The sequence below is a fragment of the Mastomys coucha genome, unplaced genomic scaffold, assembly GCF_008632895.1.
Source record: "Mastomys coucha isolate ucsf_1 unplaced genomic scaffold, UCSF_Mcou_1 pScaffold20, whole genome shotgun sequence".
Taxonomy (NCBI): Eukaryota; Metazoa; Chordata; class Mammalia; order Rodentia; family Muridae; genus Mastomys; species Mastomys coucha.
In genome coordinates this window covers 129,735,214-129,762,130 of record NW_022196903.1, presented here as the reverse complement: position 1 = coordinate 129,762,130, position 26,917 = coordinate 129,735,214, and the positions used below count along the sequence as shown (strand labels likewise).

Here is a 26,917-nt window from a genome sequence, read left to right as displayed (position 1 = left end):
GAGGGAAGTCTGGCCTGAGATACAAAAAGAAAACCAGGATAATATTTTACTTTAAGCAACAAATATGCAAAGCAAATGTCCATGGAGAAATTCTCCACAATATCAAGTGGTAGAAGGTGAGTAAGGAACACAAGGATGGAGCAAAGCTACTATCATTTCATCTCCTAGACCGTGTTTTGGTGATCAGTGACTTTGTGAAATATATTGGTAGACTAGTCAAGGCAAGAGCCAAGACAGAAAGGGTTGAGGAGTAGGGTTTGATGATGAGAGGCAGGCAACAGGTATCTATTATCTTTGTTAAAAATTTTCAGTAAGTAGAGATGTCAATATAATTACCTTTGCGAGGGGTTGGAATATCACTTTGCAAACTGCCCTAGTAAACAAAGAGTTAATGGTATAAATGCACAGTAATTTCAGAAGCATTAAAGAGCAGGTTGCCATGGAAACATCAACCTACAGAGGGAGAGAGAGAACTGAGATCCCCTGACAAAGAAGGAACAGCAGAGTTCTAGCCCCCACACAGTACAGCAGCAGAGATGATTACACGGTTCTCTCATCTACCCCGGAGAGATGCGGTTGGGGTTCACGGTGCTGTCCTCTTAGGCAGGCACAGAGTGGGGAGGGTTGGTTTGGTTCACATAAATTTTTGTCCTCATTTGTCTGAAGCTCTGAATCAGAGGCTAACCCATGTTAGACTGTTGGACTAGTTATTAACGGGTGTCTTTAACTTAGTAAGTAAATAAGTAAACAGGGCAGTTTGCACCTCACTCCTTTTTCTTTCTCCATCCCAGTCTGCTCTGGAAGCACTGTCATGATGTGCTGGGGTTTAAAGTTACATTTTCATAAGCTCTAGACAACTAAAATGTGGATTTGGCGGGCAATTTTACATTTTTATATTTCATTTTATTTCTTTTAATGTGTATGTGTGTGTGTGTGTGTGTATGTTATGTAGCTGCACACATGCCACAGCATATGTGTGAGGTCAGAAGACAAGTTGAAATATGTTTGTTCCTTCTACCACTTGGGTCTCAGGAATCAAACTTCGATATGGGTCCCTGGAATCAAACCTGGCCCATCAGGGTTGACAGCGGGTGCCTTTATTTGCTGAGCTATCTCACAAGCCTAGGCATACAGGCTAAACAATATTGACCAATGCCTTGGCATCAAGCATTACAAAAAGGAATATCATCTTTGATTCTGTAGGCAGTGTCTCTTACTGTTTTCAGATCTGTTACATCCACCCAGGACAAGCACGTTAAATTCTTAAGCTCTTCACTCCAATCCTACTTTAGGAATGTCTCCTCTCACTCATCTGTTATCCAGAAAGCCATTCCACAGACTCACTACAGAAGTGGCATGGACAAACTCCACATTGGCATTTCCTGCTGACCTTCAGACTGCTCACTCTCTTCACTCCCATCCTATGTTCACTCTGCCTCCTCCTCTTTGGATGTAGGTTTAGCTTTTACTGTCTCCTTCGGCATCTTGGGTTCTGTTTTGCCTCCCTCACTACTCATGTCTTTTCTTAAGTCCTACGCTCAACAAGTTATGTTTTCCTCTGTGTGGGAGGGTTTCTTCCACATGGCAGATCTGGTTTGTAGTTAAGTCCTCTCCACAGTCTCTCATGAACCTGTACTGGCACTCAAACCCATGGCCTCTTGTGCATTCCAGACAAGTTCTTTACTATGGAGCAACATCCTCAGCAAGGGGGTTTTCTAAAACAGAGATGTGTTCTTGAACAAATCAGCATCTTCCATAACCATGCTCCTTGCACCCACAGCATGATGGGATTATGGACTACCCACATTCCTTAAAGTCCTAGTAGTCACAGAGAGGCGTCTTAGTTCTCTGTCTATTTCAAGCCTTCTCAGACCCTTGCAACCACCTTGACACCTTTGCTCCTCTTCCCCTCCACATACAGCATAATGGCTTCTGGGAAGCCCCACTTGTAGAAATCTGCCAACTATCACCAGAAGACTAAATTACAGTCCTCATTTGCCGTGAGTGACAACTCTTCATAATCTCTGTTCCCGTCCCTGGTAACGGAAGCTGTCAGTGATTCACCCTAAATTCATTCACTCCTTTTGTCCTTTGCTTTAGTGGAGCTAAATAAGAGGTCAAAGCTAAACTTGTGGTAACTACCAGAAGAATGGGGACTGCTCATGCTCCTTCCAGTGTGCTTGATTTATTGATCCTTTAAGGTGAGAGACCGGAGAGAGGGTCCTGAAGAGGGAAGAACAAACCAAGTTAAAAAAGAAAAAAGCCTCCTCAATTCTTTTCCAGGGTCTCATGCCCAGGGTACTTTAGGTCCTTGGATGAAGGCTGACACACCAAGGGTTTCTTTTAATCTAACTGAAAGTTCACAGGAAGGAAGTATTTTCTGGTTAAAGTTGAATGTTCTAGAGAAATCTTTGCCAGTTGCTGCCTGTTTAGTTTTGGCATTGTCCCTAAATACTATTTCCAACTCATAAATGGGTATCAGAAAGACAAGCCTCTACCTTAAAATTAGTAGTAGGCACCCTAGATATTTTCTATTGATGTGATAAATGCTATAACCAGAAGCAATCTTGGAGAAAATGGTTTATTTCAGCTTACTGTCTACCATCCATCATAGAGGGAAGCCAGGGCAGGAACTCAAGGCAGGATCTTGGAGGCAGAAACTGAAACAGAAACCATAGAGAACTGCTGCTTACTGGCTTGTTCCACATAGCTTGTCTGGTCTGCTTTCTAATATAGCACAGGACACCCAGCCCCCCAGTCCAAGACTAGCACCACCCTCAGTGGGCTAGGCCCTCCCATATCAATCATTAATCAAGAATATGCCCTATACACTTGCCTATAGGCAAGCTGATGGAGGCATTTTTTTTTCAACTGAGTTACCTCTTCTCAGATGACTCCAGCTTGTGTCAAGTTGACACAAACTAACCAGGGCAGTAGACATAAAGAGGCAACAGCAATATGTGAGTAGCTAGCTCGCTTTTGACTTGTATCATTTTTCCCTGGGTAAGTTCTGCTGCTTAGTGAGGACAGCATCCTGGATGTATTCAATATAGTAAGCTGGTAGAGAAAACGAGTTATATTCAATATTTTGAACTCATGGATGACATGTGAAAATGAGCTGGAAAGCAAAAACAATTCTGCAATCTTCCTATTATCAAGGCATCTCTTGGTGCCTGTCACTGGGAAGCCCCACTGTTGTGACTACCTTAGCAGGATCAGTTCTCCAAATAGCCAAGGTGGCTAAGAGTGGTGAAATGAGAAAAGAAGTAATTTCTTTTCTCTTTCTGGTTCTCCACACAGAATCGAATGGAAAGCAGGTTTGCCACATTGCTCATTAATTAGTGTCAAAGGATGGCTTCATTGCTACCCCATAAGAAGTACCATACTTTCATACCCAAGTAGGAGTATGTCTTTCATGAAGAGACTTTAAGAAGAATTACATAGTGTTCAAAGCAGAACTCTAGGAGGTCAGAATAGGGGTCATTTTGAATAGTCATTTACCGCAGACTGAAATTATGGAAATGTAAGCTCATCTTTTGTGTCCTTTGGAAAGGAAACATCATATTAAAGGAGTCTGGTTAAGTGATTTCCAACTGCAGAAAACCTCCCAGGGATTCACTAACCACAACAGTGAGAAACAAATGTTCTCCGGCCTCAGCTTGGGATGCTGGAGCAATGAGAGATGTTCTGACTGTAACATAAAGAGCAAAGCAAAGGTCGGGGAATAGGGAGACTGAACCTAATTGGCCAAAGCCCAGCAGCAGCTCCCCAGCCCTCAGTGTGATCAGCAGTGGATGTGGAAGGTGAGGCTGTGATCCCAAAGTTTCCACCTTCTAAGCAGTGTTTTTAAAAGAGAACAGTAGGGGGCTGGAGTGATGGCTCAGAGGGTAGAGGGCCTGTTTCCAGCACCCACCTCAGGTGACTCCTAACTCCAAGTCCCAGGGGATTGTGTGCCCTCCTTTTACCACTGTAGGTGCCTGCGTGCATGTGGAACACACATACACTCATGCTCACAAACACAGGCATAAAAGAAGATGATCATCTTTAGTCTTTTAAAAGAGAACAATAGAAGCCCGGAGAGATGGCTGAGTGAGTAAATAGGATGCCAGTCACACACAAGTCAGGCGTGGAGGAGTGTGCCTGTAATACCTGCACTGGAGAGACAGAGACAGGCTGAGCTGTGCCTGTAATACCTGCACTGGAGAGACAGAGAGAGACAGGCTGAGCTCTCAAGCCAGCCAGCCCGACCAAATCCTCAACTTTCTGGTTCAGTGAGAGATGCTGACTCAAAAAAATGAGGTGGTGGGTAGTTGAAGAAGATGCCCTACATCTACCCCAAGGTCGTAACATTACTTATCAGACTGTGTATCCTGTAGTGTGTGTGTGTGTGTGTGTATGTGTGTGTGTGTGTGTGTGTGTGTTATAATATATACACAAACTTTCTCTTTTCTCTTAATTGCTTTTGTTTCTTGTTTTTATTTTATTTCTACTTATCTCTCCCCAACAGCGTTTGGGGACACAGGACAGGCCTTTTCATTTGCTTATATTTCTTAAAACTGAAAACAAGCATCTGTGTTGATCCTAGGAAAAACTCTAAATAAGCCCAAGAGAGAACTGTCCCCTGGCATGGACAGCCACATTGACCCACTTGGTAGAACGGTGAGGATTTCAGCAGCCATCGCAGCTAGTGGCAGAGCCACATCATGATTTCTCTTTTCTTTTGAGGCGAATAGGATTCTATTGTGTGTTTGTAGCACCTATACACAATTCTCACTGATTTGATGACTGTCCATAAATAACAGCTTTCTGGAGGAAAGTAAATGCTCTCTACCCTCCTCCTCGGTCCAAGCAGAGATTACTGGGCAAGTCTCAACAATTCTCTTCTATTTTCTTTCATTTCAGATAAAACTAAGTCATGACATTCGGTTGTGAAGCAGAATCCATGCGAAAGCTCTCAGAATTTTTCATTGTTGGACTTTGGAGTCTAAAGATTTTTTTTCCCTTTGTAGTAAATTATGATTGATGTCACCATTTGTCCCTCAAATGAAAGTAGTTCATCCCAAACTCCCAGAGGGATGAAGCATATTTCTTACCTCTAGCAGAGGAGAGGGAGCATGGCAGGGTTCTAGCAGCCAGCTCTCAAGGTACCTTAAAATCTCCCTCATTGATTTAACATCACAAATAGAATTTAAATAATTTATATATGGACTAGGCCACACTTGAACTTATTGTTGTTTGTGAACATTTCATGAAAGAAATTAATGATTTAAATACCATTTCAGGAAGATAAAAATGTTTAATTCATTAGAAAGCAAACTATATTTAATCTACCTCAGGTAATTATAAATGGATACTGTGGTGTAACCTTTAAATTAGTTTCTCTCAATGTTCTCTACTAGCTATTATTTTTCCTAAATCAGAGAAAAGCTAATTTTCTAATCATTTTGTCTAGTGCATGGCTTCATATTGCTATATATGCCACTATAACTCCAGGAGAATTTTAAGTTTCTTCAATGCCCTCTTTCAAAAGCAAAGCAAAACAAGACAAAACATTGACAAGATGAAATAATTTATCCATCTTGGAAATGTTACCACCCAGTTTAGGGTCAGGTGAATCCAGGAATTGGGCAGGGGTCCTGAGAGGGAGGCCACGCCTGTAAGCTTCTACTCACAGGCTTATTCTTATGCAAGTGATATTTGCTATACTTTTCTCTGTGCTCTTTTGTTCTTCCTATTTTTTTTCCTACCAACATTTGGAGGAGATATCTGGAGTTTTTCATTAATTGAACTTGTATTATTACTGGGAACAGTCTGCTAGGTTGGGTCCTAGAAGAATCCGTCTAAAATCCCAAAAGACAAGAATTCACTGGCAGCAGCCTACCAAAACAAACCTACTACACTGATTTGATAGTTCAGGATTCATTTTGATAAATGAGTTTCTAAGTTAGGAAAAAGTAGGACATTCCTATTGAGTTTTCCCAAAGGATAATGTTAACAAATATACAAAGCTTATTTACAAATATTTTGGCCTCTCTCTCCTTCAATACTGTTTTTAATGAAATGGCTTTAGAAGGTTTTAAAATCTATGTTTTTGTTCTTGTGAGAAATTGTTTCCACTGTTTCCAGGGAAAAATGTATAGAAGAAATAGTCATTTCCAACAGCACCTTCTACTCGTCAGAAAGACATTTAGAAAGACTTGTGGCTTCGCCAATCAGATTTCAGTAAACTAGCAGATGCAGTATTTATCAGAAGAAATGAGGGTAGATTAATTGCTATCCTATGTGACCTGTTAACTATATATGCCCTATAACATAATACTTTATACCTTAAGCATATTTATGTAAAGAAGATTAATTTAAAAGAAAGAATAAAATGCCCCAAAGAACAGGTCAATACAGGGTAGCTGTAATTATCCACATCATTCAAGTTCTAAGATGGCTTTAACCAATCAATTTTTTATTAATTGTTTTTAAAATTGCATAAAAGCAATTGGTTTCATTATGGCATTTCGTACATAATTATCGCTATACATTGTTCAGATTCATGCCCGTTCTGAATCATTCTCTTCTCACTCTCCACAATTCCCTCTCAGGGCTCTATTGCCTCTCAGCATCTATTCTCAAATTCTTAGAGTATCCCAGTTTTAACAATGGGCCACTCTCAAGATGGTACCTCCATTGCCTGGTCCAAGTCACGATACAACGTGATGGGTTTCCTCTTCAATCAGTATCTCACCAAAACACACAGCTGGCTCTGTGACTTGTGGAGGCTGTGGGTTAGCCTTGAGGGCAGCACCTCAGGTCTCTGCACAGGGGAGACCTTTTTGATGAGGCTTCTGCTTCTCTTCAGCTGCCAGGGAGCCCCTGGCTGGAGGCCTGTGTGTACTCCTTGGTTCATTGCCTGCCTTTTCTCTGCATTTTCAATTGTTCCTTCACCGCCACTGTGAATTTCCAAAGCTCTTGCCTCGTTTTCTCTTTGAAACAAAGTCTATTTTCTTTTCACACTCATTGCTCTCTACTGGATCAGATGAAGGCAGCTTCGGGTCCACCATCTTACCTGGAAGTCTGGAATCCATCTATTTGGCAGATGATAGAGATAAATATATCAGACACAAGAGGTATATTGATGGTACACAGTTACACAGTAATTTTCAGAGACAGAAACTTGTAAGCAAGAGGTCGCGAATTCATTCATCTGCAGGAAGTCTCTACTTTTAGGAGCTAGAAAATGGAAATGTTGTTTTGAAAATCTGGCTCCACTTTTGAAACATGGTGGTGATTGGAAGGAAGTTGGACTGGCATTGAGGGCATCTGGATGCTGTTTCTAACTGCGTCATGTGATCTGGGTAAAGCCACAGAAAACTCCGGGTGGCAATGAGAGAAAGAACTGGATGAGCTATGATGATGAGCTACTCCACTTTGCCACCATGTTAGTGGATATTACTTTTTATAAAGCTAATGCTTTGTAACAATATGAAGACAGAAAGGCGCCATCATGCCTGGGTTCTTGATTTGCTGACAAATGCTGGCAGAAGTCCTTCAGGTGCCTTCTGCACAGGACACACTGCAGGCTCACTATTCCAGGCATCTACATGGAACTGTGGGTACTTTGTGTGGCCAAAGTAAAAAGGGCATAGGACTTGTCAACCTTAGTTTGACCCTATTAAGCTTGCTGGTGTGTGACTTAGGCACTGTAAAACAAATGTGTTGGCTGGAAGCCCATCAAGATTCTGAGTTTCTTGCTCAACAAGAAGGTAATCAGGAAGGGAAATTTGTTTTAGTTCATTTAGTCTCCAGTAGAGATGATATAAGACAGACTATGATGGGTGCTCATCAGGCTTTGGACACTGATGTCACTTCAGAGTGTCATGAAAAGATACAGAACTAAGCACAGAAGGTCTGATCTCTGATCCTGAATGTGAGTGTCACTTGGGGAGATTGTTTAGCATCTTGGGATCTGTTTCCTCTCTAAAATAAGTTTCTAGTGGACAGTTTTCTGCTTTCCTCTGAGTTGCAGAGAACTCTCATTCATTGTGATCCCACAACTTTAGGAGATAGGCCACTGGGTTTCTTGGATGTGAAACCACATCTGAGAAATAAATCACGTAAATTTTTAACATATCTAACCTTGATGGGACTTCAGAGAGACAAGAGTGTAATTCTGCAACATTCTGCATCGGGCTTCCACTTAAGCCAAGGCATTTGCTTTGTGTGTGAGGATGGCTAGTATAGAGAAACCAGTGATTATAGGGTCTCAGAGTCTTAACTATAGTTCAGTCTTAACTTACCCAGGACTTAGGTTTCAAGGTCTTAATAGTTTAAACTGGTAAAATATAGCCAGGTACAAAGGTAATTGAACATTTTCAGTTTTCATGGGAAGTTTAATCATCCATGTTATCTTATGGCTTAATGTTATCTCCATATATGGACCCCAGCCTTCATTTTTTTCCATGTAGCCCATTTATGAGCAGGTCTTGCTAGCTGTGCTATCAGAATCTCCTTCACTGAAGTCGGTGTCTTGCCTTTATGTGGTCAGAGCATGATAGTAACCCCTTTAAAAAAAATGTTCCTTATTGTATAATTTCATGTATCAATCACATTTTATACCGTGTTCCTATTGACGATTTCATTTGTTCCTGGCCACATCTGTTTTCTCTGATAGCTGGAGATCCAACAACATTTTCATTCTAGCCAGGGATCTCTTAGGTTCACAAGTAGAGAAGTGACCTCAGCCATGATCATTTCCACCCCTTATTACCAGTGAGTGGATTGATGGGCTCTGCTGTTCAAAAGCCATCCATGCTCAGAGCTATTTAAGTTTTCAAATGCCCCAATAGCTAAATGGTGTCATGGTATAGGCAATTCCTCAGAAAGAAAGTACACACACTGTACATGATTGATCTCTATGCTGTGGAATGACACAAATGATTAAAACACACATAGTAGAGTACTTTGTAGAGTGTCATGAAGCCTTATTAATGGTCTTGATAAGGGTGAAGCATCCAAGAAGAGCTTAGATAGATGGGATGAACACAGATGGGGGGAGAAAGAACATATCCACAAGGCAATGATGTCTACATGAAATCAGGACATGGAGACACAAGAAGAGAGATGTTTAACTGCCTTCAAGTGGGCTTTATTTTCTGAAAATTTAAATTTCTGCACTTGGGCTCCCAACTCAATGCTATCCCCTTCAGAAATGTCATTGTGAGGCTATATACCAACCCCATTCATGTTACGTAGAAATTTAATCATTTCTGGAACGTCTATAATTGCCTTCAGAAATGGACACTTCCTTTTAAATATTTTAATAGTAGTTTAGATAAAGGCAGAATAATTTATAGCCATGCCTGGTGAAGAGGTGGGTCCTTAAGCTGGTAATTTATTTCCCCCTCTTCCCTCCTCCTTCCTCCATTCTGTCTCTCCTCTTTCTCTTCCTTACTTTCCTCTCCTTTGTTCCCCTCTCTCTCATCTTTCCTTCTTTAAAAGATGGGATTAGACTATTTTTGTTGCATAATCTTTCTCTAAAGATGTCCAGAAATAATTCCAAGTAGTTCAGTACTATTATAGGAAGAACATATTTTTTCAGGTTCATGATGTTGGATGCTTCTACTTCAGTTTGTTGCTGTAAAATTCTGGTTTTGTAATTATCTCCCTTAGAGTGAATACTGTAGGGATTAGGGTTGTATTTGGAATTAGTGCCAACTACAGGAAATCTGAATATTATCTTCAAAGTAGCAATAGAGATGCTGCTGATTGACTGAGCTAAGAGATGTGAATCAGAGCAAGGAATGAAGAAGATGTTGTGTGGGACCTATGCCACACTTGACTGATTGAAAGCTCTCAAAAAGAGGAGGAATTTGAAGCCATGGCATGTGATGAACATATAAAGAAATGGGATGCTAAATCCCATGTTTTTGTGAAAACAGGGGTGGTGTGGAAGAAAGGCCATGGGACTTAGGATGTTACTTAACTATTACTTCTGATAAAAAGTAGTAAGATAATATGAGCAAATAATTAAATGTTTCTCTTTCCTAATCCATAAAATTAAAATTATAGAAGCAAGTGAACTTGAGGTGTCTTCACAGGTTAAAATGAGTTTTTATAAAGGTTGCTTGATACATGTCTTCAAACACTTGAAGAATGCTCAGATCAAAGAAGGACTAGACTAAGACCATACAATATCACACGAAGAAGCAAGCTTTCCAGAGTTGTAAAGGGGTGTAAATCAGCTTTAAATAAGACAGAATCATGAGATGATGGTGTTTTGAGGGTGGAAGACACCATGGCGAGTATCACAAATGATAGGACTATTCAAAAGGAGCCTAGAGGACAAAGTCAGTGATACTGTAGAAAGAAAACATCAACTGTTAGAAGCAATAAGCTTTTCAGTTGACCTGAAAAGTCTAGCTCAAAATTCTAGGCACTTTTGTTCTTTGGAATCTTCCGTGCTCCCAGTTGCACCTCTAAAGCTACATTTGATAGACATTTGATAGATTGGCAAGCTTGACAATCCTAGAGAGACTTAGAATAAAAAGTATTGGGGGGGTGCTGGTTATGCTGCATAGACATCTTTCCAGTTGCTAGAAGGTTCTACATTTCTATAATTTTGCTTAACCCAACATAGCCTGCAACCGGCACCTTTCCCAGATGTTCTCAGGAAGAGAAGTTAGAATCAGGCCCTCTGAGCTGCCTCCTCCACTGCTTTGTGAGATGCCTAGTTGGTTCCTTCATAGAGACTCATCTCACAAACAGCATGAGACCTAAAATGCTGAAGTAGCATATCATCTAGCACAGAACTTCATTATTGATTCCATGGGCCTATATAGTAAAGGGACATTAATTACTCTCAGCCCAGTTGCACTAATGCACTTGTAATGAGCAGGCCTATGGGAATTCCCAGCTGCTTCTTAGCTCCAGCAGCTAGCAATGGACACAGTGGGCTGGGGATGAGTGTCCTGTAGGAAAATGATTCCATTGGTCTGATATCAGTTGCATCCAGAATTTTTACTAATTTATACTTTCATACCCTAAAGCACTGTATGAAACACACACCCCTCCTTTTCCCACACTCATAGTGTATCCAGAAGAAGTCCTGGGTTCTAGATACTTCTGGCCTACCATGCTCACTAGTCTTACAAGTAAGGGCTGAGCAAGACCTTAGTAAGAATTTAAAGAATGCGTCTATTGAGGGTGGAGACAGACCCTAAGCGCCCACATGCTACCTTTCTTGGCAGAAAGTTGTCTTGATACATAGCCATTTTCTTTTCTTGTCTCTAGCTCCTCCACCCCTTTATTCCGCCTCCTTTTTTGAATAATGATTGTTAACACTTAATGAGCACTTACTATGTGCCAGGCCCTATGGTAAGTGCTTAACCTAGTTGTCTCATTTAAGCTTACAGACTTAATTAGGTGATCTTTTTATTACCAGACTTTTCGCAGATGGGGGGAAAGGAAACAGTCTTAAAAATGTCTAAGTGAGGGCTGGAGAGATGACTCAGCAGGTGAGAGTATGTGCTGCCCTTAGAGAAGACCTGAGTTTGGTTCCTAGAACCTATTTTAGGTAGCTCACAAACCACCTCTAACTACAGCTTCAGGGGACCCAGTGCCTCCTTCTGGCCTCTGCAGGCACCTGTGCTCATGTACATATACCCCAACACAGACAAATATGCATACATATAATTTAAATTAAATCTTTTTCTTAACTATTTGGTAATGAGCCATGCCTATTTCACATGATTCCTTTTGTAAACCATAGATGGGTATTACATAATCAATAGGAATTTGTAGAGTGTCAGTTGACTAATGGTCATCTGTGTTCCTACCTACCGGTTTGTCTTTTTGTCAACTTAGGTGCCTTTCTTTTTCATACTTTTAATCTTCCTTTAATTTTATCATTACAGGTACCTGATCAATGTGACTTTTGAAGGGAGAAACCTGTCCTTCAGTGAAGATGGCTACCAGATGCACCCGAAGCTGGTGATAATCCTCCTGAACAAGGAGAGGAAGTGGGAGAGGGTAGGACATGACTTTGGCAATCCTCGAGCTAAGTAGACAGGATCCCAACCTAACAGCAGGAGTACATAATTTTCTGATGCCTTAAAGAAAAACAGCCTCTTGGTTTTCTAGGCATCAGGAGCAAGATACTGGAGTTCTGAGAGTTCTGGAGAAGCCAGGCCCCAAACAAGCATTCTTTTCCATTCTCTTGCTACTTTGGCTAACCATGAGGTGGTTTTCTTTATGTTCTGATTGCTATCCATCAGTGGTTGCATAACTTATGTCTGTTTTAATGAGAGATGATATGTATGCAAACCAACAAATTTCCTGAAGAATCTAACTAGGCAGTACCAGTTAAAGCTTATACTGTATGGAAGCCAATAAACCTAGCACACAAACAGAAGGGCTGGCAAAGTTTGCTGTGACTGAAATTTGGTACACAGGGCTCTACTTGGAATCTGTTCTGTTATTAGTTGACCATAGCCTTTGAAATTCTATCTTTAGACATTAATTCCCCTTGTCACCCCTGCTTACCTATTTGCCTATTTAGGACATGGGGTTGGGGTGGGGGGAGAAAAGTTTCTTGGATATTCAGTCTTTCAGTTTCTTTACCTACAAAATGAGAATTAATATGTTGGTATCTATAAAATACTTGGAGCAGTACCTGACATACAGTGAGTACTCAATAACCATTGGCTTTAGTTATGATTCTAGATCCCAGCTTAAATACCTAAGAGTAATCAGGGTTTTGTTTGTTTGTTTGTTTGTTTTGGAGGTGCATTTGTCCCTTGAAACATTTGGACAAATGGTTCGGAAAATAAAGTAAATATGACTGAGAGATGCTGCTTACTGCTCTTCAGTCCAGAGAAATTTCAGAATGTGTTAGCAGTTGAAAAGTTCAGATGTGTTTTAGAACAAAGAGGCATCTTTAACTTTAAGTAACATGACTTTTCCCAAAATATTCTTATCATGAGACCACTCAGTTCATAATAATGTTATTCCATGAAAATCACCCAGAGTAATGGTTTAAGACTATGTCCTTGGTTGCTGTGAGCCAGTTGACTGAGAATAGACTTCATGATGTCAGTGTGGTTCTAAGTAGAGTAGAAACCAAGTATGTCCATCAGTTTTCTATAACTGTGATAAAATAATGAGACACACCCACTTTCATAAAGAAAAGATTGGTTTCAGTTTATGGATGTTTACCCCATGGTCATCTAGACCTGTAGACCTGGGTCTCTGGCAGAGGTTCCCAACCTATGGGATACAACCCCTTTGGGGGTTGAACTATTCTTTCAACAGGGTTGCATAGCAGATATCCTGCATATCAGATATTTACATTATGATTCATAAAAGTAGCAAACTGCAATTATGAAGTAAGAATGGAAATAATGTTATGGCTGGGGGTCACCACATGAGGAGCTGTATTAAGGGGTCACAGCATTAGGAAGATTGAGAACCATTGATCTCTAGTAAGACCAAGATAACAATGGGACCATGCTGCAGGGAAGACCTAATTACCTCATGATATCTGGGAAACAGAAAATACCATGACCCCAGTATACTTTCAAAGGCACCTTCCCAATGACCTAATTTCCTCTCCCTAGACCTCATATCCTAAAGGTTTCATAATTTCCCAATCATGCCATAGGCTAAGATCGAAGCCTTTGGTATGGGTGTTTTGAGGGAGACTCAGTATTCATTTTGTAGCATTTGACTGTCTTTAAGACCAGGCTGCCAGAGATAAACTCTCCAAAACTCACAATGTTGTCCCAGGACCCCAGGTGACTAAGTTATATGAATATTTACCTGTGAACTGGAGAGTCATGTCTCAGCCAGTGAAACTCGAGACCCAATTCTTAATATTGAAAGGCCTCTAGCTGGGTAGCTCTTATATACTGGGGTCATTGTAACTGTTTCAAACAGTTAACATCTCAGAACTGTCTTTAAAAGTCACTACTTAGTGGCCTGCTGAGCTCTCTTGTCTTGGCCCCAAGTCTAAGGCCTGGGACACTCACCTCTTTCTATAACTAAGGCTTCCCTCTGGGGATTAGATCATTTGTAGCATCAGTTTAACCATTGTTCCATCTTCTATATGTAGACTTTAAGTTAATGGACTTCTTCGTCCTGAAACCAGTCCTTGCTCATTCAGTTCAGCCCTACATGTGGCTACTCGAATGAACTTCCTAAAAAAACACAACTATGTATTCATCCTGGCCCAAACACCAAAGCTTGCTGTGGTTTATGGAACAAGTCTACATTTTATCTGTTCTGGCATTAAAGGCTCTGGTTCACCCTCCAATATTTATCATGTTTTCCTTATCATTGTCTACCCTGGGTTCCTTCAGTTCTTAGAATGTGCCTGGTGTAATCCTATTTCCTGCACAAGATGCCAAGTTTCTTTTTCTGGGAAGGAACAAGTCCTACAATTATACAAGTTATGCACATTCGTTGAAGTCCAATTAGGATGTTGTTACCCCCTGCTCTGATCTGTTATCGTGGTACACTGTCTTACAACATGTGCAGCTTTGGTTCATACCTCTGTCACAGCCTCATCATAGCAGCCTTGAGTTGGGACTGTGAGCCTGCACACCCCCAGAGGGCAGAGGCTGTGCCATTCTTTCTGTCACTGTGTCCTCATAGCAATCTGGATGTATGCATTGCATAAAGCAGCTCAATAAATATTTGTGGAATGAATGAGAACCATTACATAATAAGAGAGTCCAAAATCCATCATTAAGAGTCCAAGTTTATGCTATTGCCCTTGATATAATGGCTGTTTTCCTTTTAAAGGGAAGAATAAAATCTTTACATAGATTGAGTTTTTATGGATTACTCTTTAAATGCACCAAAGGAACTCACTATTTAAAGAAATTCTGTGGCTAATCTTTTTGTCAGGCAGGTGGGGAGGGGTTGAGATCATAGACTAGAACATTTGCATATCAAATTGGTTAAACCAGAGAACATTACTGGGGAAAGGTGCTTAGTGATAGTTGAATTTACAGAGCTATGCATCCCCCAAATTCAGAAGCTCTGGTTACTCATAGGCCAAAGGAGTGGCTGGAGCAGCCTCAGCCCCGGAGTATGGCTAGGTGTGCTGGTTGAGTTGATGTCATTTCTCACTGTTGCCACTGCCTCCAGGATATCTCCTGGGGTCCATGAGAACTTAGGATCTGTGCACTCTTGACCAGTAGGCATGACGGTAAGCTTTCTACGGGGAAGGCTTGATACTGCAGAAATTAGCAGGAGTGGGGGCAACTTGGGTCTTTGAAAGAAGGGCCAGCATCCCATAGCCTGACCAGTCACTAGTTCTATAGCCTGATTAAGTAGTTTGCTTTTCTTGATGGCTTTCTTCATTTCTAAAATGACAGCATTTAAAGTCAAAACTAACCCCTCGCAAAAATCTGGACCCTTTACAACTCTCGATTACACATTCACCCTGTAAATGAAGAGAAGCCTGGGATGCTTGGAAGCACAGTAGGCGAAGGGCATGGGTGGCATTCTTGTTGGCATTCTTGTTCTTGTAATTTAGGTAAATGAAGTGTTCCCAGACAGACTTTCCCTCAGTGACCTGTGCTAAAGTAGTCACCCATCTGCTCTGTCACAACAGTCCAATTTAATTTTCTCTCAGTACCCTTTTTTTTTTTTTTTTTTTACCCAGCATTCTACTTATTCACTTGATTATTTGTGGCTTATCTCGTCACAACAGGATGGATGTTTTATGGAGACAAGAACCTCGTTCACTCCTACAATTGTAGCCCTTATGGAGGGTGCCTGGCTCAAAATGAGCATCCAGAGATCATTGCTAAATAAATGAAGAATCTATACACCTGAAAAAGTTAGCGGCTGTCCAGCCATTTCTCTTCTAACAGGCCTGTGCATACAGGCATGGGCACATACACACATGCACAAACACATGCACACACGCACACACACACATCCCTTTAGACAGTTCTCAGATGACATCATGAGAGATGGCATCTCCTCCCTTTGAAATGAGTGCCTGAGAAGGACTAGGGAGTATCCAGCAGGTTCGGGACCCAACGGACGGGTCTGTCAGCAGCTTTCCCAAGGAGCCGGAGGAAGATTCATGATGCTGTGGGTGTGAGCCATGTGATGGGTTTCACAACATTCCTTTTGATTTTTAAAACTAATCCTACAGCTGCTTATAAATTTGGCTCCTTTGAAAGACTTGAGGTCAACACAACCTAGTTTATGGTTTCAGAAGTCAGAAAGAGCTACATTCAGTTCCCCACATTGCCATTTATCAGCTGGGTAAGCCAAGATAAGTGGCTGGTATTACCCAGTCTATTTCCCTTTAGTGAAATAGGCTTTTACACAAAGCCATTGTAAAGATTAAATGAGACTTTATAGTCAAACACCAGCTAATAGTGACTGGAACACAGTCAGAATTCAACAAAGTCTATTGGTAGGCACCAACCTTCGTGGGTAACTTCTTGAGAATATGTTTGCTGTGGCCAAAAGTCATGTCAATTGGTAATCCAGTAAAAAGAAATTGGCACTGTTCTCTGGGGCCACAATTTTTCTGAAATTTTGGAACCCTCCCCAGAGCAGACATTGTTATAATTTCTAACATATTGCTCTGAAAATATTCCAAACAGATATTCCTTTGATGTATTGACTCAACCTGCTTTAAAAAAGAAAAGAAAAAAAAAGAAAAAAGAATATGTTCCTAGGAGCCTTTAATGAGATCTTTTGTAAATATGGGTAAGAGAAATGGGGGTAGAGCAGCAGAGATCTCTGGAACAGAATCCTATCTATAGAAAGCCAGTAATACCTGTCTCCCATTAAGGAATGTGGAGTGGGACATTCTAAAAGGAATATAAACTGGGTGTGGTTGCACAGACCTGTAATCCCAATACTCAGGTGCTGAAGTAGTGGGATTATGAATTTGAAGCCAGCTTTGACTACATAGCAAGACCTCTCTAAAACAAAGCAAAACACACAAAAATCCTGCATATAAATATGTACAGGGATACAGACACACACATAGACACACACACACAGAGACACGTAGACATGGCATGGGGAGTCAGAAGGGTACAGAATGGTAAAAATAATGATAATTGGGTGCAGGATGGCTCATTTATAAAAGCCTCTAAGTTGGGGACAGCTGCATAAACATGCATTAAGAATAGCCTGGCACAGAGTAGCAGTTGAGCTTGCTCAGGCTGCTGTCTTTATCAGAGCTTCTCATGATTTGCTTCATTGCAACTGCTATCTGCTTCCATTTAATCGTTCCTAAAATGGGGATAATAAAAATGAAATGCAGTGTGGGGGGTTGTTCTGAGTAATGACTTTAAGGAATGATGATGGTGCATATTCAGGATGAAAGATATAAACAGACCTCAGAGGGACTGTCTGGGTCAGAACCAAAAGAGGCAATACAAAACTTAAATCTCTCTTGGTTGTCTCCACACAGAGACCAGAGATATGTTTTATAACTCCACCCCCTCTTATCTGACTTCACCTGAAAAAGATCTCCTCCCACTGCAGAGTGGAGCATCCTTAGCTTGTTTGTACCATTTAGGGGGTGCCAAGAACCTACTGCCATCTATAGTTTGGGACACTGAGAAAACAAAGCCAGATCTTCCTGTGAAGGAAGTGCTAGAGTTGGGGTGCATAGCCTAGCACTTGGTGCTCAGCCCACCACAATGCATATGGATTCATGGTGGAGGGGTCACTGAGAGGGAAGAAGGAATCCCAACTGTGAGGGGATTGCCTCCCACAAGACCTATAACAGCGATGGCAATAGCACAGTAAGACTGAATATGCTGCAGGTAGAAGATGAATAAAATAGGCAGGAGAAGTCACTGCCTCAGGTAGCGCACACACAACAGTCAGCACTGGCCCCAGGTGTGTGCCCATTGGGATCCCAACACCTGAGCAATGATGGCCCCCATGCACCATGATCCATCAAATAAGACTCTGATAGGGGCAGATGTTATATAAGAATTTCTGACTGACACAATCTAACATTCTCACACACCCACGATCAAACTGGCAGACTTCTCGTGAACACAGGAACCTTGCATGTTTTCATCCTCATTGCACTTGTATGCCCAGAATAATATGAGATATTACTGATTGGCCAGTAAACACTCAGTGACTACTTGAGTCCATGTGTCCAAACCATATTCCATCTCTTTGCCACAAAGGTTTGTCTGTGTTTGTTCCAGGCTCCACAGAGTTGGGCAGAGGAGTGGCACAGAGCTCCGCATGTCAGAGGGGCTTGTTCTGGATCTTCTGGTACCTGCATTCAACAACATGCTATTTTTACCAACTCTGAACTGAGTCCTAATGTGCTTCATTAGATTAAGGGATTAGAAAGCAGGATCCATGGCGAAAAGCAATGGGAATTCAGATCATTAAGGGGCAGAAGAAGGCGGCAAGGTGATGGCTTACTCTCTTCAAATGAAAGAATTACCATGCCAAGCACAGAGATCAGCTGTTCTTCTTCTCCTGAGACAGACCCAGGGAAAGTGGGCTTAAGATCAAGCAGCAGGGATTTATGTTGACTACAGAGAAAATTTCTTAATAGAGAGAAGGGTTGGGTTCCCAAACTGTTAGCAACACTGGGGGATGACTTTGAAAAACCTTAGAAATGGTTAAGCCCTTATTTCTCTGTGAAGTACACAGTCCCACCTAAACAGCGGTGTGAACTCTGCCTTTTAGAGCCTTCCAGCCTCCCTTCATTTATCTCCCATTCCCTTCAGTTCCTTTACCTCCCCTGCCATCTTTTCCTCTCCTCTTCCCTCCCCTCCCCACTTCCTTCCTTCTTCTCTTGCTTCATGTTCCCTTTCTCTTCTCCTGACTCCTTTCCTCCCTCCCTCCCTCCATTTCTTACCCACACACACTTATTCAGTATTTACTACGAGCTAAAGATTTCTCCTACCAAATCATTATCATAGTTTTGCTGGTGGCTGACATTGAAAACAACAACAAAACCCAAATACACTGCAGTAAGAAAGGTGCTTATTCTGATATCCCATGTCTCTGTAACCCGTCTATATGCCCCATCAGTGAGTTGACGCTGCTTGTTCATTGGTAACTAACTCATGCCAACTCCTTTTGCTTATGGCAGTAATTTACCCAAAGGGCTGTGCAAACGGTACACACATTTGGGTATGCCTTTCTGAGTTAGGGATATCGGGAATCGTCACATTCAAGTGTTCCTGAGTGCTAGGACATCGTGCTGATCGATTCCCTTTCCTGAGGCTCTTGGGAAAGGCCATTGGGAACCAAACCCTAGCAGAGGAGGAGAAAGATAACGTGGACTGATGGGTGGGTGGAAGTGGGTCTGGATATATTAGGACCTCTGTGTGGCCCAGTCCCTACAGCTTCCTCATATACAAATATGAAACAGATCAGGAGGAAGGGCAAGGCATGCTGTGAGAACCAAGCCCAGACATAGCGCCCAATGTCACAAGGAAGCTTGGGAGTCATGGTTTTGCACTCCCTTATAACGGATTCTTCTAAAAAGAAATATTCCGGAAAGGCCACCTGTTTCTAGATGCTGTCATCGCCATAGAGTAAAAGAATGGGAAGACAAGGTAGCCTTGATGGACTGTACTTCTGAAACCTGCACTTGTTAATGGGGGTAAAAGGCAGAACTCGGCCAGAGGGAAGCTTACCCAAACCAAAGCCAGCTGCAGCATCTTGTTTAACTCTACTGTAATGTTTACTCCATAACTGTTCCGTGCTTACTCCATAACTGTCCCGTGCAGCCAGCCCATGAGGCCTTGCAACTGTTCCTCTCACTTGTAGGTCATCTTATGTTTTCCCCCAGTGGAGGCATTGAGGGAGAAAGGATACCAGAGAATATAGAAGACGTGGAAGTTTATTTTTTCATAAACAAGTTTGTGGTTTTTTTTTTTCCTCACGTTAAAATATTTAGTGTTATTAGATATTTTAGAAGAAGATGCAATCCCATTTACCTATATCAACACATAAAAAGAATTAACGGTTAGTTGCTTTAAATTTCCCAACCATCCATTTCTGTGTGCCTGAAGGCACGCATCTGTGTTATAACACAAGATACAATAGATGTCCAAAAAACATGATGTCCAAAAAAACGACTGTCCCTTCCCCTTCTCACTAAGAGACTGTAGACATGTTTGTTCTTATTAAATTATATTCAAAACAGTAAAAATTAGTAACTGCCTGATAATTCAATGTATGGATGTCATACTTCTGCAAATAGGTCCTTTACAACAAGCCATTCATATTTGTGTTTTCATGCAGAAATAATTTCAGAGTCACAGATGGTCCTACTTTGAGGCTATCGATTGCTTTAATGATGAGAAGAGCTGGTCACTTTCGCTGAAGGGTAAACAGCCAAGGCTTTACGGAGAAGAAAAGAAAAAAAAATCTCTGCTGCAGGGAGGGTCCTGAAAATAGGTTGTTCTCCCTGTTTTTACTTCTTACTATTAAATAAGGAATTGCTTGGTTTGCTTTACCTCAGTAATCGGCGGTGCATGCGCAGTCTGTGGAAGGCTGGCCTGATCTGCCAGGGCCTTTAGAAACCTCCTCCTGTTGACCTTTTATTTGAGCTTGCTTCCTTTCAGCCATGCTCCTGTATTTCTTTCCTTGGGTGATGACGTCACCCAGACAGTGCGGATGGCCCCCAGGTTCCGTGTCTTTCTGCTCTTATCATACTTGTTTCATTTTCTTGAGTACTGAAGATTTGAAAACTTCACGTCCACCTTCCCCAGACCCCTGGGTGTGTATGCCATCCCTATGCCATTTCTGCCTGGTCCAAAGAGCCACCAGAACGACAGAGCAGTTCCTTTATCTTGCCACTAGGGGCGCTGACTGACCTTTCCACCCACAGGCTGATGCTCGAGGCCATTTGGACTTCTACAATGGAGTGCTTAGTACTCTCTTCATACCTTTGTGTATTTTCTACCACCCAAGCTACTCTGTGAATATCTTAAGAGCATACTGACGTTCACTAAGATGCGAAGTTTGACATTAAAGCTATGATATCTGATTGCCCTTCATATGCAAGCATACCTCTATTGATCTGCACCCGGAAATCTCACGCCTTTCGTTCTTCCTACAGTGATGATGGATTTGTATCGGTGCATGCAAGCCATCTCTCTGTTTTCCCTCAGCCTCTTTCCACAATGTCTACGCCTGCTTGTGAGAGCTGGCCAGGGCCAGAGTAAAAGTTATTGGTGCCTTCAGAAAGAGAGGCCCTGACCTCCACTTGCTAACTGCTGAGCAGTCTGTGCGGTGCAGATCTAACTAAGCACTGGTCAACAAAGGAAAACAAATTGTCTTTAAAAATGAACGTTATTAATAAAAAACATGGCTGTAAATCTCCCACAGAAGCCATAGATCTTAAATAATTCTGGGTGATTTTATTATTTTCTCTTCCAGACTGATTTCTGTTTGTAATTTATGGGTTGTTTTCATTTATTCTGATGTTTCCTGATGGTTGGCCGTCCAGTTTTATTTTTTTCTGTCTGTCCTCACACTCTGTTGTACATCTGAGCATTTTATGCTGCTGCTCAAAACGTGCCACTGCAGGGTCTACAGGACTTCCATTTCTCAGGCCTGTCAGGGAAATCTGAAGGCTTGAACTGGAAGCTGGTCTGTGCCAGGGGATGCAAAGAAGGGACGTCTGGTTGTGGAGAAGATGAGAAAGGGTTCGTATCTCAGAAGTAACCAGAGAGAGAGTAATGAAGCCAGAAAGGCCAGCTGACCAGCCTCCTGCTGTACTGGCAGGTGCATCATGCCTAGTTCCCAATAGACATCCCTCTGAAACCCTCTCCCATTTTGTAGTCTAAGGGATTGGTATAGGACATCTTCTGAGGTCATATGTCTTTGGCTGTCCCTACAATCTGTTCCTTCTTTTTCATTATCTATCTATCCCATAGGAAAAGGTTCTTGCTGGCAAAGAAGGAGCTACCCCTTAGGTAGAATTTCTGGAAGCTCTCTGAGGCAGCTCAGCTTTCCTATAGAGAAAAGTTTTCAAAACTCCATTTTCTCTAAAGAACCGGGGACAATGCTAGAACATTCTTGCCTATGATTAAGGAACATTAGAGATTCATTAACACATCCAATGTATTTATATACCACACTTGGTTAGCAACTGCATTTATGCAGAACTTCAGGGTATACGAACTGACTATCACAGTGTTGAGAAATATCCACACATGTGAAGGCAGGCTCAGTTGCAGAGAGGTTCATTTATCGTCTAGTCCCACAGAATGGGACTAGACAAGTATGAGACGAATCCTTGTAACAGGGTAGAAGATGCTAACAGAATGTGGACTAGAGGGTGGTTTATGCCATGGCAATGTGTGGGCCTTATCACTTAAGACTCTTAGACAAAAGTGTTAGGAAATGATTCTAGGATGGCAAAAAGGCTCAGTGGATGAAGTGCTTGCTGTCAAATCTGCAGACCTGAGTTCAGTCTCTAAAACCAGTATTTTGGAAGGAGAGGACTCAATACCTACAAGTTGTTCTTTGACCTCCACAAGAATTCTATGATATGAATGTTTCTACACACACGACACACACACACACACACACACACACACACTTATTCACTCACATACTCACTCACTCATTCACATGCATGTGCAATAAAGTGAATTTTAAAAAGAAAGAGGTGGTTCTAAATTGGGTGTGAGACTGTGGTGATCAAACGGGGACTGTGGCTACCTGTATATATGGTGAGTTAGCAAAATGTGAAGGAAAAAAAGAGAGAAAAGATGGGAGGGGGGAAAGAAAACAAGCAAACATAAAAGGAGCATGATTGGTTTGTGTGTTTGTACATGTCCCTTTTGACCACCTGTTAACACACACACACACACACACACACACACACACACACACACACACAGATTCTGTTCAAACTGGGAAGGACAGATTCACATATCTTTGAATGACAAAGGTCATGCTAACTACATAAGCAGATAAGCAGCTGTCCAGATCTTCCTTGGATAGGGGAATTTTCTAGAAAACCACCACTTTCTGAATAAAAGTTACCGAAATGAAGTCTCCACTCCCCACTATGGTCCTGGTCCTGGAACCACACAGCCCCATTGATCAAGCATCTGTTAGATATACAGAAAAAAAGAGAGAATGCTACATGATTAAAAATAGCTGACCTATAAAACAGTGACATAAAATTTAGCTTTGTTTTTATATGAAACACAATATACCAAATATTTTATGAACTCAACCAGCTAAGGAGAAATGGCTTAAAATCTCAAGTAAAACAATATCGATCAAACCAGGTTCATTAAGTTAAAATATAGAGATGAGAGAAACCAACACACAGCGTTCAGTGGTGACTCATCATTACTATATCAGTATCCCCTGAGTCGTGGGCTTCAGATGCTGGACATTAGTTAATTTAACAGGGGCAGAAATTTTTAATTTCCATAATCATCTGTTTATCTAGATATCTGTCTTTTACTTTAAGCAAATGACATAGCTCATATTTACAGTATGATATGAAAATTTTAATATATGGCATTTCTAAGGAGGAAAGTATTTCAATGCTTAAACTCTAAACGGATTAGTTGGTACACCTATTTGGTTTTTTGTTTGTTTGTTTTGTTTTTGTTTTGTTTTGTTTTGTTTTGTTTTGAGACTGGGTTTCTCTGTGTAGCCCTGGCTGTTCTGGAACTCGCTCTGTAGACCAGGCTGGCCTTGAACTCAGAAATCCGCCTGCCTCTGCCTCCCAAGTGCTGGGATTAAAGGCGTGCATCACCACTGCCCGGCTAGTTGGTACACCTACATTGCAAAAGTGTTCCAGTGGTGGGCTGGGAAGGGGGCTCAGTGGGCAAAGTGCTGGTTGCACAAAGCATAGAGATCTGAGTTTGGAATGCCTGAAACCCACAAAAAAGGATGATCCTAGCATCTGTGTATGTCTCCAGCACGAGGTGGGTAGGTGGATCAATGGGGACAGGTAAATCCTTACAGCTCTTTGGCCAGAGAATCTAGCTAAGTTGGCAAGTGCCGTATTTACTCAATATCAAAAAAGCTAGGAAGCAGCAAATGAAATTGTTCATGTATTTGGTGATGAATGAGCAAGCCACCATGAGGATCCATGGCTCTAATCTCAACATTTGAGAGGCAGAAGCCAGATGACCGGGAGTTCAAGGTCATCCTTGGATATATATATATATATATATATATATATATATATATATATATATATATATATATCACATTCCATGCCAACATAGGTTACCTGAGACCTTGTCTCAAAATAAGCAAACAAACCCCCAAATTGATGAGTAACCTTTCTCGAGTCATTCTGAGATGACTTCGGGGAAGCAGGATATAGTTGGGGACTGATCATTTGTATTTTTAAGGACCAAGGTGTGATGTGACCTTTTGCTCATGGACTTTAAGAGTTCAAATACTAATTAGTAACAAGATCATGGCAGATCAAATCCCCAGCATAGCACAGCAGTCCTTGGACCCCAGAGTCACTGGGTTATTGGAAATTGTTTAGACTAAGTTCTTGGTGGGCTCTCAGGTGCCATTCAATAGCAGCTGAAGCATGTAAGAAGCCACACCTATTTATGAAGCCTCAGAGCGTGTCCTTGTGCTGTTTGATACACTTGGATTCTGTTTCATTGTAATAAACCACAACTTTGTGGTCGGTCATAAAGGACTCCCCTTTATGGCTTCTTCCATCTGCGGCGGGTAGATCGGCTTATAACCATAAAGGAATTCCTTCTACAGGAGAATATTGTTTAACGATAAAAGGCGAAGCCAGATTCAGGGTTACGTTTAAAGGAAGTGTTGGTGAAGAGGGAGACTGAGTGACAACAATACCTGAAACTTGCATAGTGTTTTGTGGCCCACAGACATCAACATTCCCAAAGTGTGACTGGGCATGGGCTTTGGCTCCACCCTGGAACCTATGGAGAGCGCTAACTCTCAGATTCTACCAGGAAGTACTAGAGATGGAGTTCAGTCATCTGAGTCTTAACCTATAAAACCCAGGGATGGTTTACAAGCGACATTTCTCCTCACAGGGGGAAGTGTCTGTTTAATAGATACTTACGCTGCCACGCTGCCATTGTCCCCTAGGCTCATTTTTATTTCCCAGCCATTAAGCTTTAAAATAAGACCAAATCTTTATCCTTTCATAAAGGAGAGAAGGGAGCCATCAGGCCAGCAGGAGAGACTTAAGACCTGTCCCAGTGATTCTAGGAGACTCTAAATGACCCACCATCTTCATCACACAGAAGACGAATGCAACAAGCATTATTCTAGGGATTGACAGAGATCAGGGGGAGGGCAGTTTTAAACAAGACTGACCTCTGCCCTGGCCCCAGGGAGCTCATGTCCTGGTGGGTGGGGCTAGAGAGCAAACACATGAGCAAATGAATGACTATAATACCAAGTGCTCTGGGAACTGTGAGCCAGGATGCAGTGGCTCTGAGCCATATGGTCCCAGCCTCAAAGGGCTTCCAGAAATGCCGTTATTCTTTTGGATAAGTTGCTACTTATATGTGTACCAACTGTGAAGCATTATTTGGGGAAAGTTTAAACCATGGCTGACTTCAAGTAAACATTTTTTTTTTTTTTCAAATTATGCCGATAGGCCCTCTGCTTAAATTTTATATAGCTATTGTGCCAAGACTTCAAGCTCATATTCCCACCCATGGAACAGAGCAAAGTGATTAATATTTGATCTCCTTTTGTTGTTATGCTGTGGCTAGCCCATAGAGAATGAGATAAATTTTTGTAACATTTCAATATTTATGCTTGCATTTCCCAACAAAGCACGAATGCTCACTGTCCACTAGGAACTATGTATAGTAAGTTGCCTCTCTAATCTGCTGTCATAAGCGAACATGACATCTTTTGGCTTTCTTTCCTGACTGTTAATTATGGCAATTATGTCACGTTTTTACTTGTCCTCACTTGACCCTGTAGCATCACAATGTGACCCTACACAGAGACATGGTGCAGATGGATATAGAACAGGAAGTTCTCTGCCCGTTTTTAGATCGTAGATGTGGTCTGTGTGTCCTATAGGAAATGTGGGACATTTAAAGGTTAAATTGGCCCTTAGCATTTAAAGATTCAGATTTCTGTAGAATTCTGGATTTTAGAATCTTCTAAACATTGGAGAGATTACAGCATCAGTCTCATCCTTCTGGAGTTAAGGGCAGCAATCTCCTTTGGCTGGAATACATGTTCTCCATTTCAACACCTGCAGACACCAGAGGGTCATCTCCAAGAACAGAGAAGATTTCAGAAAGCACCCATTCCTTGTTTAAGAACTGAAATGTGTGCCCTGGAGTGGGATTAATGGGTACCCAGTTTCCCTGGCCTTTTGATGCCTCTCTGCAATTCATCCTGAGGTCTCTAGAGGGCGACTAAGACTTCTGGGCTCTGTCTTCGAAGTCTGAACAACCTCAGTCCATATTAAGTCTCCCAATTCATCTTAGAAAACAAAAGACACTGTGTGAAGGCCCCTATATCTCTCAGGCAACAAAATATAGAAACAATATGCCACCATTTAACACCTTAAAGTGTCGCAAGAGGATTTGGAGTGATCCAGAAGCAACGGCTGGCCTGGAGGGGAAGGCTTCAACCAAGGATAAGGAGGGCTGGAAAACTAGGGTGAAGGAATGTTGGTGGAGGTAAGTGAAAAAAGTGTAGAATTAAAACAAACAAAGAAAGAAAAAAACAAAAATAAATAAAACCAAAAGCCCGTTCTTATAATAGGAAATGAAAGTGGAGACGAAATGCTGTCACATCTTAAATGTAGAAAGAAAAAACTGACAGTGATTAAGTGATGTCATCTGAGAATACTGAGAAAGCAAGGTGGTTTTCAGTCCTGCTCTGACGTGGGAGAGGAAGACAGGGGTGGGAGGAGAGGAAGGGAGAAGGGGGAAGAGGGGGAGGGGGA

General features: G+C 41.6%; 1 protein-coding gene across 7 annotated transcripts in view; it reads left to right on the top strand.

The window, feature by feature from the left end:
* Grin2b (glutamate ionotropic receptor NMDA type subunit 2B) overlaps positions 1 to 26,917 on the top strand; it is a 504,020-nt gene that overhangs the window by 367,770 nt on the left and 109,333 nt on the right. For all 7 annotated transcript variants that reach the window (XM_031383668.1, XM_031383665.1, XM_031383667.1 and 4 more), the window contains one exon: positions 11,904 to 12,018. In XM_031383668.1, the coding sequence (XP_031239528.1) occupies positions 11,904 to 12,018 (115 nt within the window). The remainder of the gene's footprint in view (positions 1 to 11,903; positions 12,019 to 26,917) is intronic.